Genomic DNA, 18190 nt, shown 5'->3' with positions numbered 1-18190 from the left:
CAAGGTCAGTGTGTATTGACATAAACTTTTGAACTGGATTTCTGCTTGTGTTAAATTGGGTTATCAAATGGATAATTGAAATCCACTTTCGAGCACGATAGCCCACTCACCCCACTGGGGTTAAGCAGCTTCAGTAGTTTCTATTAAAAATGTTCCAATAATAGAAATACGTTTGAAATTATTCACATGCTTACACAACATTGCTTCATAATAGAAACATCAAAATTTGATGCTAATTTTGGTAGAGCCTTCTTATAATCATTCAAATAGATTCCTAGTACCTATATACTGTGATCTAAGTTCCTGCTTTCAGTGACCAAAAAGTAAGTAAGTAAGTGTGTGTGTGTGTGTGTGTGTGTGTGTGTGTGTGTGTGTATATTAGAGAACACCTATATAGTTGAAAGGACTGGGCGGGAGGGATGATTGGGGTCACCTTGCCATTGCTCTTCTTGGGTTCACAGGCACAATGACCCTCAGAATAAAAGTACAGCCCCCAGTGGATGCTGCTGGCTTGAAGAATCCAAATTCGAGTGCCTAGGGTAAATGCGCAACAAAAGTGTACTATGTATAGATAACACATCTTGAAGAACCAGTTACTATAAGGAAACTTGTTTTATAGTATTTTAATGTCATTTCCTATGTTTTGTGTTTAAATTTGTTTGACATGTTTGCATGCTAACTTTGTATTCTTAAATATAGAAATATTTATCAGGTATGTATTTTATTTTATTTTTAAAACCCCCTAACCTTTTTGAAAGTTCAATGGATTTTTGACATACATTGAGGCTATGTCTACACTCGCGGCTTCTTGCGCAAGTAATATGCAAATGAGGCTAAGCGTGGAATATCGCCGAGCCTTATTTGCATACCTAATGAGCCACCATTTTTTCAGAAGAGGCTCTTGCGCAAGAAGGAGCGTCTACACTGCCCCTTCTTGTGCAAGAAAAACCCTCTTGCGCAACGCCATTCTTCCTGAAAAGTAATAGGTATAACGGCATTACGCAAGAGGGTTTTTCTTGCGCAAGAAGGGGCAGTGTAGACGCTCGTTCTTGCGCAAGAGCCTCTTCTAAAAAAAAATGGTGGCTCATTAGGTATGCAAATGAGGCTCGGCGATATTCCACACTTAGCCTCATTTACATATTACTTGCACATGAAGCCGCGAGTGTAGCCATAGCCTAAAAGTTTAAAACAAAGAATAATTGGACCTCCCTGATTTGGCATTCTCGGGATCTGACTGGTCCTGGACAGGGGAGCTTGCTGGACCAGGGAAGTTGGTGGAATCGCCAGCCTCCCTTCTGGGCTCCTCTTCCCAGCGAGCTCCGGCAGCGCCGCTGGAGCTCTCAGCAGTCCCGCTGGTCTAACAGTGGACTTGCCAGAGCTCCCAGTGGCCCCACCAGCCTCATAGCAGCACTGCTGGACCTCGTGACAGCCTCACTGCTCTGCTGGAGGCCCTAGTGGCCTCGCCCTGCGATCTCCAGCACTCCCACCGGCTTCCTTGCCTTGCTGACTGTGGGCTCTGGTGCCCCACGGGATCCTCTGCCCCGCTAGCCCTGCTGGCTGACTCTGTTCTGGGCTACAAGCAACCTCTGCTGCTGGGGCTCTCTGGTCCCACAAAATCCATAGACCTGCCAGACTATAGTTGTTGCCAGATAAGAGAGACCAGACCACAGAGGTTTAACCTTTAGAACAGTTTTCTGATGTATTACAGCCATGAAATTTACCCCATTATACTCCACACATTTTACTAAATAGAAATAAAATATATGAAAATTTACTCTCAGGTAAGTTACTCTGCTACAGCTGTTAATACATTTTAATCTGTGATTTCACATGTTTAGAATTCATTTTGTAACCTGTTGTCTGTTTCTCCAAAGCTCATTTCAGAAGTTAGAGTGAAACAGTATCCCTAATGGCAGATGTCCAACTGTTGAGTAAGGGTCAAGCCCTGTTTGTTTTTCTAGTTTAGTTAGCTTAGTATTGTGGTCTTTCTCACCCCTGTAATACATGAGCAGAGAACTGGATTGGACAACTTGTCTGGAACTGACGAGATATTGGGATATAGTCTAATAAAATATTTGTATTTCTTCTGCTTTGTCTTCCCTTCTATATGTATGTTTCCTCTGTTGATTCTGACCTTTTCTCACTCTTTTTGTGTGTCTACTGCTTACCTCTTGATGCTAGCTCACTTTTGTTGCCTCTTTCTTAGGCATTTTTAGTGGCTACCGGTAATGTTTGCTAGTCCTGGGGGATTTTAATGAAACTTCAGATTTTTGAAAGGTACCAAGTTTGTGTTCAGTCTAAGTATTATCTCTGCTACAATATTTCTGAATTTTCACTAACTTAATGCCAGTTTTCATTCATACGAAATTGAAACTTTCTGATGGTATTTTCAGTAGAAACTAATAGCATTTCCCAGTTTTTGCCAGTTCAAGGATCACTGCCTAATAAATTAAGTTGCTTATCTAAGTCACTTAGCTTCGAAGATTTCTCATGTTCATGCATGTTTTTGCATTAACTGCTTAGAAGGGACAACTGTACATGGTTTGCCTTTTGGAATTTAAAAAAGGTTATAAAAATCAGTCATTTTTATAGGAAATTATTTGTTAGGATTTTTTTATTTGTTTTAATGTTTTCTCATTTTATAGGCTAAGAATATCAATGAAAATATTTAGTATACATGTAGTTATAGAGTATAAATAGTGTAGTAGATGTTTTGTTTCTGTCCATCCTTTTAACAGAGGAATATTATTGATTCCCAAAAGTAAGGCAGTTTTTATCTTCCTACCTAGCTCTTTACTAGCCAACTTTTAGTTAAATCCAGGTGCTTCAAGAAAGAGCCCATGTGAAATGCTAACTTGTCAGAAAAGCAGTTTGTGATTATTATTAAGTATCTTCCTTTGTTGTCTGCAGTGTGGTTGCAGCCATGTTAGTCCCAAGATATTAGAGCAATAGGGTGGGTGAGGTAATATCTTTTTTTTTTTGTAGTAGGACCAACTTGTGTTTGTGAGAGACTAGTTTTGAGCTATGCAGAGCTCTTCTTCAGGTTGACCTCACCCATGTTGCCATTACTAAATTGGAGGCATTCCCTCAGGGCATCTATTACATTGTTTATGGAACCCTGTTGCTTCCTTTATTTTTTTTCATCCTTGTTTCCACCATCCTTTTCTGCTTCCATTTCACAAAGCACATTGTACTTCCCCCAGAATTTCTAACTCCTCAGACTAAGTACTCTGCATCTTCTAGAAGAATAGCAATCATTTGTGTTCATTTTTATATTCTGTGAATAGATTCTGGTTGTTTAGAGTTGTTTAATATCAATTTTGAAAATCTTTTCTCTGGAGATTTAGATATGAAAGACTTTTGTAAAAGTACATCTATATTGTGTGTTAATAGATTTTTATTTGAAATTGGAAGTTTACCATAAAATCAATTTGTTTAAACTGGACATTTGGATTATATAGCTAGTGTTTCTTGGAAAATAGTATTTTCTGTATGCATTGATAGTGAGTGTACATGTTCCATTGCTCTCTAATGACAAAAAATGTACCACTGTATAATTAGAGTAGAAAGCGGAAATTGCTTTTTAATGGAGGTCTAATCTAATTCATAGCTTGAGACGTCAGCCAAATTAGATTATTTCTAAAGTAAAAGACAGTGGTGGGTTTGTTTGCTTTTGATTAGTTGTTGATTTTTAAAAAATTATTATTGAAGTCACATCAGTCATTGTATACAATTAAATAATCTGGATTTTTTAAATTATTATGCAGTCAAATCATGACATTTTACAGAAGAATTCCTGAAATTACCTGAGAGATGATGTGTTCTTTGTGCTTCCACAATTTGTACAACACACAGTTTAGGGAGCTCTGATCTTGCTTGGACTATCAAAATGCTTTTTCTTAAAGAAAATAAATTTAAATATCACAGATACAATTAGAGGAATGGTACTTTGAGGAAATGAGGTGGTTTTGCTTTGTTTGCTACTAGCTGCCTCTTGTGTGCTCTGTAAGAGCATAGACAGACATTTTGCCACATGGTGGAGGGAAGGTTCCAAGCTAACGTCTTTGTCACACAGAATTAGCTAGTACAGCGCTTGCTAGAGCTCTCTGCGTGGCAAATCAGGATTGTTGCTGATTATACCTTGTCCCTCTTCTGTTTGACTGAGTGGATGAGGTATGATAAAAGGAAGAAACACGCCTGAAGGTTTGTTAGTCATTGCTTTCTTTACCCTGCGCAGCTTTGGAGGAACTGTCACTAAGGGATCCGCCTTGCCCAGCTCACGTAGCCACTCCTCACACAGTATTTCGCTGTTCAAGTAGGCCCATCTTGTGCTCCCTGGTGAGATATCAGGAATGCAAATCAAGAAGGATTTCTGTCAGATAACAAACAGCCGTGCTCCTCTTTGAGGAATGGTCCATGCTTTGTCCATTGTTGAAGTCCATATTCAGGTAGAGTTCAGATCCAGGGGCTTCGCCAGACAGATCCAGTGGGAGGCTGAATCAGGAGGCCAGGCTCTGTCAAGGCTAACAAAGGATCTTTTGGACACCAAAGCTGAGAGCCATATCTTTGGATTCTTTAGAGAATAGATGTCACTGATTTTTCAAGTACTGCGAAACACGAAAACCTGTTACATTTCATCAGGGTACCACATAGAATTAAACCTAGCCAAGAGCTAACTTTGTTAATTTCCCAGGAATCCCAGGAAATGGAGGGGAAGTAGTTACAACTATCAGCAATCTACACCTAATCTGGGGAATTTCTCTGATTCCAGATCATTAAAAATTTAGTATATATTTCATACTTATTGCTCCTGATTACCTGGAGGCAGCTCCTCTAGAATTTGATCTAATTTGGCTTAGATCAGGGCTACTTAAAATGCGTGCAGCCCGCGGCCCATTTATTTGCGGCCTGCGGTGCAGTTTGGGTTTACGCAGGGTTCAACATGTGGCCTGTAGGTGAGAAGTGAGCAGATGGGCTGGAACAGACAGGTATAGGGTGTCGTCATTTCTAGCCTCCTGCACACCGCTCAGCTGGGTGACCACACGGGAGCAAGTGGCGCAGACCGCTGTCAGAACGCCGTGCTCCCCGTGCAGCACGGGGGTCAGCACCATCACAGCTCACCAGCTGCCAAAATCTACTCGCCATGGGTGAGTGGGCCAGTGGATTTGTCGAGCCCTGCTAAAAGGTGCTGACTGGCTCACATTGGGCACATTTGGGTCCAGTGCCACGGCTTAAGGCTTAATCTTTGTATTCATGCCTGTCAGTGTGAAAGAAACTATTTGCATATATATTTTCATGTACATGCAACCACACTTAAGTTGCAGTCCTCAGCATGTGCTGTGAGTATCATTGTGGCCCCCAGGGCTTCCAAATTTGAGTAGCCCTGGCTTAGATGATACATAAGGAATTAAAGATAGATGTTCTTTGGGATCTAAATGCAGCATTTGAACCACGAGAGTTTGTATTTACCAGTGTTAAAGATGCTTATTTCTGTATTTTAAAATGATAGCTTATTAGAGCCCTACATATCTGCAGGTATCTGTGGACCATGTTTGCAGATCGGATGTGGCTACACATATTCTAGCAACACAAGACTCTATAGCCGTGGTCACCAACCCGTTGATCACAATCGACTGGTTGATCCCGGGGGCTCGACTGGTCGATCATGAGGCTTTCAGGGGGCTCCCTTTCTGCCCCCAACCTCAAGAAGAACCCCACGCTGATGCTACCTCCAGCGACAACAGAGGTAGCGCGGGCTTCCTGAGGGGTGGGGTGGAGTTCTGCAGCTGCACACCAGGTCCTGGAAGTGAGCAGGCTGCTTTTCCCCTCTCCTCAAATAGCCGACGCGGTACCTAAAACCCTGGTCCGTTGCACACTGGGGACTTACTTCCTCTGCTGTCTTCCTGCATGCCTGGGAGGAAGGAGGAGTCTGGGACTGCTCCAGCTCAAACTGCTCAGGTAGCACGTGCTGCCGTGGGGAGCAGAGGAGCAAGGCACATGATGCCTGAACAGTTGGAGCTGGCGTGGTCTGGGACTCCCACTCTCCCCCTCTCCCCACACAGGAAGGCAGCAGGGGGGAAAGGTCCCCGGCGCATGATGGACTGGCATTTCAGGTACTGCGCCGGCTGTTTGGGGGATGGGAGAGTAGCCTGCGCACTTCCTGAGCCTTGGCACGCAGCTGCAGGATCCCCAGGTACCGGTCCCTGTTCACTCCCCCTGCCCAGACCCCACAAGTACCCTGTCTCTTGCCCCAGCACCCAGTCCCATGCCCTGGCACCCATCGGCATCCTGTCCCAGTACCCTCTCCCCTACCCCAGCACCCTCTCCCATGCCCCAGCACTCATTAGCACCCTGTCCCAGCACCCTATTCCCTACCCCAGAACCTTCTCCCCTACCCCAGCACCCACCGGCACCCTGTCCCTTGCCCCAGCACCCATTGGCCCCCTGCCCCTGCACCCTGTCCCAGGCCACTGCCCTGGCACCCACTGGCATCCTGTCCCCTGTCCTAGCACCTTGTTCCCTACCCCAGGCCCCTGCCCTGTCTCCTGTCCCAGCACCCTGTCTCCTGCTCCAGCACCTGCTGGCACCCTTTACCCTGCCCCAGCCTCCTGCCCTGTCACCCACTGGTGCCCTGTCCCCTGCCTCAGCACCCATGGGCACTCTGCCTCAGCATCCTGTCCCCTGCCTCCACCAGCATAATTAGGGCCACATTAGTGAGGCTTGAGGGGTTTTGGATGGGTTGAAAATCTCACTTGTGTGGCCCCAACTGACTTTTCTGTGGGTCAGTGACCCCTGACTCAAAACAGGTTCCCCGCCCCTATCATAAATAAAGACAAAGCTGAAACCTTTTGGCTACGTCTACACTGGCACCCTTTTCCGGAAATGCTTAAAACGGAACAGTTTTCCGTTATAAGTATTTCCGGAAAAAGCGCGTCTACATTGGCAGGATGCTTTTCCGGAAAAGCGTCCGTGGCCAATGTAGATGCGCTTTTCCAGAAAAAAGCCCCGATCGTCATTTTCGCAGTAGGCTTTTTTGTGGAAAAGACTACTGTGCTGTCTACATTGGCCCTTTTCCGGAACAGTTTTTCCGGAAAAGGACTTCTGCCCGAACGGGAGCAGCATAGTTTTTCCGAAAAAACACCGACAATTTTACAGTAGATAGTCATTCTTTTCTGGAAAAGCAAGCGGCCAGTGTAGACAGCTGGCAGGTTATTCCGGAAAAGCGGCCCAGTGTAGACACAGCCTTTATGTTTTACATAATATTTTATTTAAAAATGAAGCCTGACCAACAAGCCCCCAATTGGGGTCAAGCCCTCATTTAGCCACAGCAGAATAACATTCCTGTACTCCCCCCATCTCGACCCCAAATCTGAGCCAATCATAGACTGGAACCCTGTTTTGAGCCGCTCACATCCCCAAACTCCTGCACCCCACCTCCCCCAGTCTTCTGCCACTCTTGCACCATTCACACACTGATGGAGAGAAGGGGAACAAAAAGTACATCTGAATAGAAAAACACAACATAAGGTACTTTTCTTTGTGCTTTCTACATTACATTTGCACCGCTAACTACACATTTGAAATGAGAAGCTTTGAACATCATAAATATTAATCCCTACAAACACTTCTATTGACATAAAACAAACTTCAAGCCTATGAAATAAAATTCTTTTCAATATTTTATTCATGTCAATGAAAAAAACAGAACTAGTATAGGTTTAACCTCTTCAGTTCAACAGTCTCTATATTGGCAACATCCATGATCTGGCATGATTTTAGTTAGCTGTATGTCTGCTTATTATGGGTGTGGTCAAGGTTCCTGTGGCCCCATCAAGTTTGTTTACAGCCACCAGTCCTGGTTCTCAGTGTTCTGTGCTGTTATTTAGCTCTAATTTACTTCTAAATGTCTTATAAGAGCCCAGTAAGCAATGGAAGTGTTGGTAATGCTGCTAGACAATATTGACCTCCCATGGTCTGGCAAATTCTCTGGTTCAGCACCAGTCAGGTCCTGAGGGTGCCAGACTAGAGAGGTTCAATCTGCGTATCAGAAAAAATATTGCAGTAGTAATATACTCCTTTAAAAATTACGTGGAGCTTTAACTAAAGGAAGAACAAAATAGTCCTATGAAACATGAAAAATATACCAGACACCAATTTAAATACAGAAGGTGCAAAGATAGAAGAAAATCTTTTTTATCTTTTTTTCAGTGGTGTCACAAGCATAAATAACAATGTCAAGTGCATTGGTAAATTTGATACATGAAGTATGAGGGTTTTAACTATAATTTGCCTGTCCGTATGAGAAGAGTGGTTGAACTTACTTCCAAGTCTCCGCCTCTACCTTCATTAATAATGTGTAAAGCTCATGCAAGATGCCGGATTAAAGAGCCCTGGAGACTGGAATGTGTTTTTCCCAAAATACATATAGCATCAACCTACACAGCACCCTGCCAGCGTTCCTCAACACTTAGAGGAACCATCTCTAAGAACACAACAGTGATTTATAATCCATATATATTCAATCCAAAAATGGTTTGCCACACCTACACATGGAATGTAAAAAACTTTAAAATATTAACCATGTAACTGATTAAAATTTAAATCTGTTACACAGTTAAATGAGTTCCATGGGACCATGGCCTCATGGGCCACTGGCCTCTGGCCCTCTCTGGCTCCCACAGGCTACCAGTCCCACCAATCTCCAGCCCTCACAGGCTGACTGCTTTGCTAGCCCCCAGCCTCTCTCTCTCTCTCACCCACACACATACTCACACCCACACACACACATCAGTTCCAAAGTGTCTCCTGCCCCTGCCCACTGCTGATACAGGCAACAGCATGGTGGAGGGAAGGCAAGAGAAGATGCTGCGAAGCAGTCCCTGTCTGTGGGGAGCTTGGACCCCTCCATGGACAAGGGCTGCTGTTATCCCTCCCCCCCGCACTGCCTCTGTATCAGAGGCAGCACTGCAGGGCGTCAGGCAGCCAGTCTGAGAGGGTAGCTGGTTTTTAAACTGGGCGCACTAGCTTGCTGGCCTCACCCATGGGGACTACTGAATAGTTGTGTAACAAATAATATTTTATGCAGTTACACATTTATTCAGTTACACGATATTTAACATCCCTAACACATGTACAATATTATATGGAGCAACTCTTCCAACTTGACTAAGGATCTGTTTCTTTAGCCTCACTCAAAATCTACTACAACAGCAGAACTCCAAGTACAGGCGGAGGTGTAATGAAGAAGAATATGAGTTTTGAACAAAACAGACCTCTCAAACTCATCTCAAGCTCAATGTCACTGTTGCAATTTGTTTTCTGTGCTGGTTCACAATCTCTTCTACACTGAATGAGAATGAGAGGTTTCTCCTAATAATATGTAACTGTTACAATCTGTTGGAGATCATGTATGAGGGTTAATTTTGACAACGATTTTTTTTTTTTTGCTCAGAAGATCCCATCCAAATAATAGCAAGACATTATTTAAAATATAAAGTTAACTTGATGGCAGCCTGTTGGCATATATAATGAGTCCTAGGCTTTGACCTGTTTTTGCAGAGATTAGATATATAGACAAATAATATGTGCATGCATCTGTTCTGTATCTTCTATATCTTAGGGTACGTCTAAACTACATGCCTCCGTCGACGGAGGCATGTAGATTAGCCAGATCGGCAGAGGGAAATGAAGCCGCGATTAAAATAATCGCGGCTTCATTTAAATTTAAATGGCAGCCCCGCTCTGCCGATCAGCTGTTTGTCGGCAGATCGGGGCAGTCTGGACGCGATGCGCCGACAAAGAAGCCTTTCTTGATCGGCACAGGTATGCCTCGTGAAACCAGGTTTACCTGTGCCGATCAAGAAAGGCTTCTTTGTCGGCGCGTCGCGTCCAGGCTGCCCCGATCTGCCGACAAACAGCTGATCGGCAGAGCGGGGCAGCCATTTAAATTTAAATGAAGCCGCGATTATTTTAATCGCGGCTTCATTTCCCTCTGCCAATCTGGCTAATCTACATGCCTCCGTCGACGGAGGCATGTAGTCTAGACACACCCTCGGTGATTCCTAACCTTTTTTATGCCAGGGACCAGCAAACCCATTCACAAACCTTTGGTGGACTGGCAACATTGTATTTGCATATTCATTATATAAACAAATATGTAAATACAATGTTGCCTGACTGCCTAGCCCAACCCCAGTCCCTTGCTTCCCAGTGCCTAACACCCTTTGACCCTGAACCCTATGTCCTCTGCCCATGGACCCTTTAAACTCTGGCCCCTATAGCCCATGCCAAAACCCCTTTGTCTACCCCAACACTCCCCAGAGCAAGGCTGTTTCCAGGGCTGGATTACCCAATAGGCAGACTAAGCACGTGCTTAGGGGACCAGCAAAACAGGGGCACCAAAAAAATGAGATCTTACGGTATAGTATAGTTTTTATTTTGAATTACATATGGGCGGGCTCCATAATCTTTTCAGTGCTTAGGGCCTCTAACGGTCTTAATTCAGCCCTGGCTGTCCCCTTAGGGAGCATGGTTGTTACTGCTGCTTGGAAAGGGGGAGTGGCTGTTGGCGGTGCGCACTCCCTCCTCCTTCACACTCCCTCCCTCCACATTGTGTCTTGTGCCCCCATGGGTGATTGGGAGCGCAGAGCCCCAGTGGGGCTGCAGTTACTGAGGGGGGAGGGAGGGAGGTACCTTCTGCTCTGCCACCTCCTGCCGCTGCTTGCAAAAGCAGTGCAGAGCCGTGGCAGGCCACCATTACCATGAAGGGAGGGGGGTATCTCCTCCTGCTGCCATCTCAGCCCTAGTGTCGCTGCCAGCAAAAGCGGTCATGTGGGCAAAGGGAGTGTGGCCTTTGGCAGCACGTGCACTCCTTCCTCCTTCATGCCTCCTCCCTCCCCAAATGCAGAGGAGGGAGGGAGGCGCCTCCTGCTCCTCTGCCTCCTGCCATGCCTCCGTCACCACAGTTGCCAGAGCTAAGACACCGTGAACTTCAGCAACCACCACAGCCTGGCAGCGAGTGGGTTGCAGCCCAGCAGCAGTCCGTGGCCTGGCGGTTGGGAACTGCTGTTCTATAGTATTACATGCTGCTTGCCTCATAGACCATGCAAAGTATTATTAGTAGTCACATTAATTTTTGCCTCAGAATCAAAAACATTAATGCAATTATTTTATCATTTTTTAGAGAGAACGATAAAGGGGGAATAAAACAGTTATTAGTATTTGAAATATTTTTAGAGATTTCTCTTAACTGTTGTTTTCTGAAATAAAATTTTGGGATTTCAAAAGATTACTTGGTAAGACATTCCAAAATGCTTCAGTACATCAAAACCTTCATAATGTGATGCAAATACTAGAAGTCATGTCAGCTGACTTGCTGTTTTAATAAGCTGTGTGCAATATTTGATGTCTGCATTTTAACATATAGAATTCCAAATTGTGTTGGAACTATCTTGTAGGATTTAAGTGTCACAGCTACTACTTGTGTAAGGGCTGCATTTTCCCCCAGTAGATCTTATTTAAACTCTCCTTTATTTTTGTTTGTACGTTAGCATCCATTTTTTGCCTTCCACGATTCGTTTTGTTAATCCTTCTTGTCAAGAAGAAACATCAGAAAGAAAGAAAAATAGTATCTTTTCTATATCCACATTTTTAAGGCAAATACTTTGATGTCTATAGACAGAACTAGCCTATTAGCCTGTCATAAGACAGGATTTTCAGGTCTTCTCTCCTGAGCTCTTTCGGGGGAGGGGGGGTGTCCTCCTACTGCCTCCCCCTCTCGTTCTCAGCTCTCCTCCTGCCTCTCTCTCCGTCTCTTTCTTTCTGTTCTCCCCCTCCTGCCTCTCACTCTCCCTTTCTCTTCTCCTCCTGCCTCTCTCTCCCCTCCGTCTCTCCCTTCCCCCCTTCCTTTTCCCCTTCCCTTCTATCATGGCTGTCGGCTGAGTGCTGCCTGCTCAGTCCGGCTGCCACGAGGGAGGGGGGCGGTGCAGTGATGTACATGGCCAGGGGGCGGGGCCATGTACATCACCACCCCGCCCCCTTCCATTCATGCCATGGGGGAGCCCAAACGGCCCCTTACGCTGCTGGCTCCCCTGGAGGAGGGGCCCAGCACTCGGTTGAGCACCACAGCGAGAGGGGAAGGGAGAGCGGTGATGTACATGGCCCCGGCCCCGCCCCCGGCCATGTACGTCACTGCCCCATCCCTTTCCCCTCCCGCCGTGGCGGCTGGGCTGAGTGCTGCGCACCTCAGCTGGGCCCTGGTGGGGGAGAGGAAGGAGGGGCGGTGACATACACGACCACGCCCCCTGGCCGTGTACGTCAGCGCCCCATCCCCCTTCTCCTCCGACCAGGGCCTGGCTAAGAGGCGCAGCGCGAGCGCCACTCAGCTGGGCCCCGGCAGAGGAGAAAGCGGCGGCAAGCCGCCGTTTGGGGTCCGCGTTCCCCATGGCGGAAGGGGAAGGGGGGCGGGGCGTTGATGTACACAGCCAGAGGGCGTGGCCGTGTACGTCAGCGTTACATACTGGGCTACTATATATATGATTAGGTAATCTTTTTGTTGGCATCACCAATGTATCTATAGTCGGCAGTATCTGAATCCCATTTGCAGAAAAATATTTTACAAATAAAAATTTCTTTTAAAGGCTGAATTAATTGCACCTTTGTAGATCTTAGTTCACAGCTATGAACGCTATTCTTTTATGCAACACTAGAATAAGTATTGCTGTTTGCCTTTTCCTCACTAATACGAGTTTCAGACCTGTCTGTCTTAATATGGGGTCTTGTGTCTCTTAATATAATTGTGTGAACAGTTCTGGTTCAGCCTTACTGAAATTACAGCAGTCTAATATAGAAGGAGATTTTGTTAGGTTCATGTTTAAATACAGTCAGCACCCCAGGCTTTTGGGTCTCAAGTAAAGGGAAAATAGCTAGGTGAATATGAGGTTAGTAGATCAGAGTGCTGCTGCTTGTTAATCTATTTTTAGACTAGTTGTCATTAATATTTTTGGTATGCCTTTATGCTAGATTTGGGAATTCCAGATCATTCTTTTTCTCTAGGCTATCAAACAAGATCTAGAATAACTAGGCTCCTGTTTTCTCTGATATTTTAAAGCTTGCCATTTCCATAGTAGATATTGTTCTCAGTTCCACCAAAGTATCTGTGAATTAGAAAACAACCTCAAGGGATAGATTAGGGAATTAAAAATGTGATGTAGAACCCAACATAAAGCAATCATTCTGAGTCAAGTTCAAGTAACCTGCAGCTAAGATGCTTTCTATAATTAATATTGAGTTTGTCAGCAAAGCGAGTTTTAAACAGTTTTCCAGTGTGATGACTATTTTAAAACATAGGTTGAAAACTGCTCCAGGTTAATACTTAGGCTTGGAACTCATTCAGATGCAGGCCAGAGTGGAAACACTGGTAGGTAGTGCTATCTTTTTTGTTAAAATATTTATGGTAGTGCACATGCTGTGCTTGACAAAGATTCAGAAAGGGATGTTCAGAGAGCTCACAGTTTAAGGACAGAGAGATGAGACAGGGAAAGGGAAACATCAGGTAATTTTATGTATTAACATCCCAACCTATTGCTAAATAGCAGCCTTCGGTTTTCAGGCTTTTCAGTCCATTACTTTTTATGAATACTGTATTCACTTACCACTTTAAAATAAATCATACGGAGAGGTTTTTGTACAGTTGTACAATTGTATAGCTATATTAAAACATTGGTAGTGAATTCTGAACAGCTACTATCTTAGAGAAGATTGTATTCATTATTTATGGGGATAGCATTAACAATACAGTTATAGGAGCTTAGATTGAGAAAACCCTATCTACTGCAGCAATCTGAAATGTCTACTAAACAGATCAACTTAGACATACAATTATCTTTTTCCTTTTCTTTAATATCAGCCAAAGAGCAATATGAGCATTTAAGAAAGAAAAAGTATTAACCGAAGATACTTTTAGAAGAAACTAGTAGATTTTTAGGACACTGATCTCAGTGGATGTTTGTATAAGTAGAGTCTGCCTGTATGGATCGAGTTGCAGTCAGGGCCTTGAAATTAATTTTTTATGTCTATACCTGTTTAACTGTATGGAATTGCAGTAAAGAAAAAATAGTCCCTTTATATTAGAATAAAGTTGTATTTCATAAAAATAATAGATTTTTCTGTAGTGCTAATATCTTTTAAAAAAAAATAAGATCATTAGTTTGCTACACTGGGAGAAGTATATCACTAAAAAGAGAAAATAAAATGGTCTCAAATAGTTTGTCCTGGATGTAAATTAGCACAGAAATAATAATAGTTAGCTTTCATATAGTGTTTCTCATCTGTGGATTTCAGTGATTTTATAAAGAAAGGGAGATACTATACTTTGATTTTACAGTGAAACTAAGTCACAGATTATTTCCAATGATTTGCTAAAGGTCACACAGCAGGTTGAGAGCAAAGGTAGGTAAAAGAAGGAACAGAACACGGGTCTCTGAAATTCTTGTTCCGTTCCTTGATCACCAAGTCCAATCTTTTCCTTTTGACACTTTATGTATTTGTTGCCATATTTATAATTGCTAATGGAAACTTACTGATGGGACACTTCCTGATTTTTGTTTTTTTAAAATAGATCTCTATTGCTGGCTGAGCTTGAAAAGGAAGAGAAAGAGAAGGACTGGTATTATGCTCAGCTTCAGAACCTAACTAAGCGGATAGACAGTCTCCCTCTTACTGAAAATGTAAGTAACTGCAATAGCAGCTTATTTTCTTATTTGTAACTGGTGCTATGATGTGCATTTGGATGTTGTATATATTTTATAAACTAGTTAAAAATGTGTGTGAAAAATGTATCCTAGGTTCCAAATAAATAAAAATATTGTGTCTAAATAATATAATTGAACCAGTACCTGCAATTGACTGCTTTCAGTTGTCATTTTACAAGGAAAAAATCCATACAAGAAGTACCTCTCATATGGAGGAACATGATTAAAATCTCATGCAGGGTTAATTAAATGTTATTTTTACTCTTTTGACATTTTACATCAAAGTCCTTAATTTCTAGTTGCTTCATCATTTCCTTGAACTTTGAGAAGTAGTATTATACTAACTTCAGTAAGAGCTCTTAATTCAGGGCAGTGTTATACACCAGGCTACGTCTACACTGGCATCCCTTTCCGGAAAAGGGATGCTAATGAGACGAGTCGGAATTGCAAATCCATGGGGGATTTAAATATCCCCCGCGGCATTTGCCTTTACATGGCTGCCGCTTTTTTCCGGCTTGGGGATAAGCCGGAGAAAAGCGCCAGTCTAGACGCGATTCTCCGGAAAATAAGCCATTTTCGGAGGATTTCTTATTCCTACTTTCAATAAGGAATAAGAAATCCTCCGGAAAAGGGCTTTTTTTCCGGAGAATCGCGTCTAGACTGGCGCTTTTCTCCGGCTTATCCCCAAGCCGGAAAAAAGCGGCAGCCATGTAAAGGCAAATGCCGCGGGGGATATTTAAATCCCCCATGGATTTGCAATTCCGACTCGTCTCATTAGCATCCCTTTTCCGGAAAGGGATGCCAGTGTAGACGTAGCCTGGCAGATTGAGTGAAATATAGGTATCGATTGTGAAAGTTGACCCTCTGGACCTTTGCTTTGCCACCTGCAAAATCATAAATGGGAAGGAAAAAAATCCATAGCAACACTGATTTTTTTACTATGTATAATTAAGGTTGAAGACTTCAGCAGGAAACATATACTGGATTCATAAACTGTTCTGAAATGGTTCTTACAGTAAATATGGCAAAGGCATACATATTCTATCATGCCAACTGTATCAAATTTGAAGTTATAGAATCATAAATATGTAGGTCTAAAAAGAGCCTCAAGAAGTCACCTAGTGCAGACTCCTGCAACTGAGGCAGGACCAAGTATATTTACACCAAAGGTCTCAAACTCCAAACCTGCAGGCCATCTCTGGCCAGAGTGATTGCATAATCCAGCCTGGGACTCCCAGGGTATGTCTAGACTACAGGTTTTTGTTGACAGAAGTTTTGTCGACAGATACTGTTGATAAAGCTTCTGTCGACAAAGAGCATCTAGACTACATCCAGTTCTGTCGACAAAGCAAGCTGCTTTGTCAACATGACAGTGTAGACGAAAAGGACAGTGTAGATGCAATAATGCCTTCTGTTGCCAGAACTCTGTCGACAAAAGGCGTTATTCCTCGTAGAATGAGGTTTACAGCTGTCGACAAAACTGCTGAGTTCTGTCGACGTTATGTCGACCAAACTCAGCGGCAGTGTAGATGCAGGTATAGTTTTGTCAACAAAAGTTCACTTTTGTTGACAAATCCTGTAGTCTAGACACACCCCCAGTGGGCCAGGGAGGCCTGTCTGTTACTGGCCCACAAATCTCGCCCCTTCCTGCCATCACTCTATTCTTCCCCTCCCCCGTAGCATCCCAGCCTTAGGGCCTAGTGCCACAGCTGAAGTTGCATCTTCAGGGGAGAAAGTTTGAGGGCGTGGTGGGAAGGGGTGGGACTTGTGAGCTGGTAATGGACAGGCCCACCAGGCATGTACAGTTGCTTGTGCAATTGCTCCAGCTGGGCATGGCCTGTGGGCCAGCGTTTGAGACTGATCTAGACCATTTCTGACAGGTGTTTATCTAACCTAAAAAATCTCCAATTACAGGAATTCCACAACCTCTCTTGGAAGCTTGTTCCAGTGTTCAGCTATCTTTACAGATAGAAAGTTTTTCCTTATATCTAATGAAAATTTCCCTTATTGCAGAATAAGTGCATTACTTCTTGTTCTACCATCAGTGGACATGGAGAACAGTTCATCACAGTCCTTATAAGAGCTCTTACAATATTTGAAGATTATCAGGTCCCCCATCAGTCCTTTTTTCTCAATATTAATCATACCAAGTTTTTTATTTTTTAATCTTTCTTCATAGGTCATGATTTCTAAATATTTTATCATTTCTGTAGCTCTCCTCTAGACTTTCTCCAATTATTTCACACCTTTGTTAACGTACAAAATCCAAAATTGGAGATAGTACTGCAACTGAGGCTTTACCAGGGTTAAATAGACCAGGGCATTTACCTCCTCCTTGTCACATTTGACGCTACTGATGATGCATCCTACAATGTTAGCCTGTTTTACAGCTTCTCATATTGTCTCCTATTCAATTTGTGATCCACTACAATGCCCAGATCCCTTTCAGCGGTACTGCTGCATAGCCCAGTGGACCCCAACTATGAGGTGCACCCATGTTGGGGGAGGCACAGAGGGTGCAGCAGGACTTGGGACAACCCTCATGGGGTGCAGAAAGGGAGCACCACTGTCAGCCGATGGCCAGGGCAGTGTGTGTGTCATACACGAGTCTTGAACTGCTAGGACACGGTCCCTTTGCAGCGGGCAGCCTAAAAGGCTGATGGGTGCCCCAAAAGTCTGCAGGGGGAGCTTATTACACCTGAGTCTTTGACTGGTAGGACGCAAGATCCCTTTGCAGCGGGCAGCCTATGGAAAGGCTGATGGGTGCCCCAGGAGTCTATCCCATGGAGGTGATAGGACCCAAACGCCCAGCTCTGCCTGCGTCTGCCGCTATGACTGGCTGGAGTCCTTTTAATTGTGTCTGGTTCTGTTACAGCAACAGGAGGAGTCAGGTTAAAGCTTAAACAGTTACAGGTTTATTAAAAGAGACTTATAAAGCATATGGTTACAATGGCTATTGTTCTACTTCTTAACTGCTAGGAAATACAGGTCTTAAAGTGGTTACAAAGGAAATGGAAGATAGAAATAACGGTACCAAGTGACAGCGTAATCTTTAAAGAGCTCTATTCTATGCGTGCACTAAAAAAACAAAAAGACACATACGGGTGCCATTTTTATCCCCTTCTGCGTCTCTCGATTCCAGCGTGTCAGGCCAGGACCAGCCACTCAATTCCCCGGGAAAGACGAAAATGAGGCTGGGCGTCCCCATGTGGACCTCGGGAGGTAATTACCTAACCCGACCAGCAGATAGATGGTAGATTGACGCTCAGAGTGTGTGTGCTGCTGGGCCCATCTTTATACCTGTGGGGTCACATATTCTCTTTATCTATGGTGCCAAATTGTGCTTGTTCGTCTTTGTGACACCAGTTCTTACAAGGGAGTTGTGAACTTAATTTACACTTGTAAGAGAGATAACTAAATTGGGAGTATTGGACATTCTT

At 43.8% G+C, this 18190-nt stretch overlaps 1 protein-coding gene across 11 annotated transcripts in view; it reads left to right on the top strand.

The window, feature by feature from the left end:
• APC (APC regulator of Wnt signaling pathway) overlaps window positions 1-18190 on the top strand; it is a 182925-nt gene that overhangs the window by 86602 nt on the left and 78133 nt on the right. For all 11 annotated transcript variants that reach the window (XM_075932018.1, XM_075932014.1, XM_075932016.1 and 8 more), the window contains one exon: window positions 14618-14726. In XM_075932018.1, coding sequence (XP_075788133.1) covers window positions 14618-14726 — 109 coding nt within the window. The remainder of the gene's footprint in view (window positions 1-14617; window positions 14727-18190) is intronic.

The sequence above is a fragment of the Pelodiscus sinensis genome, chromosome 6 (genome assembly GCF_049634645.1).
Source record: "Pelodiscus sinensis isolate JC-2024 chromosome 6, ASM4963464v1, whole genome shotgun sequence".
NCBI lineage: Eukaryota > Metazoa > Chordata > Testudines > Trionychidae > Pelodiscus > Pelodiscus sinensis.
The sequence above is the reverse complement of the archived record's forward strand: the minus strand, read 5'-3'. Positions and strand labels throughout refer to the sequence as shown.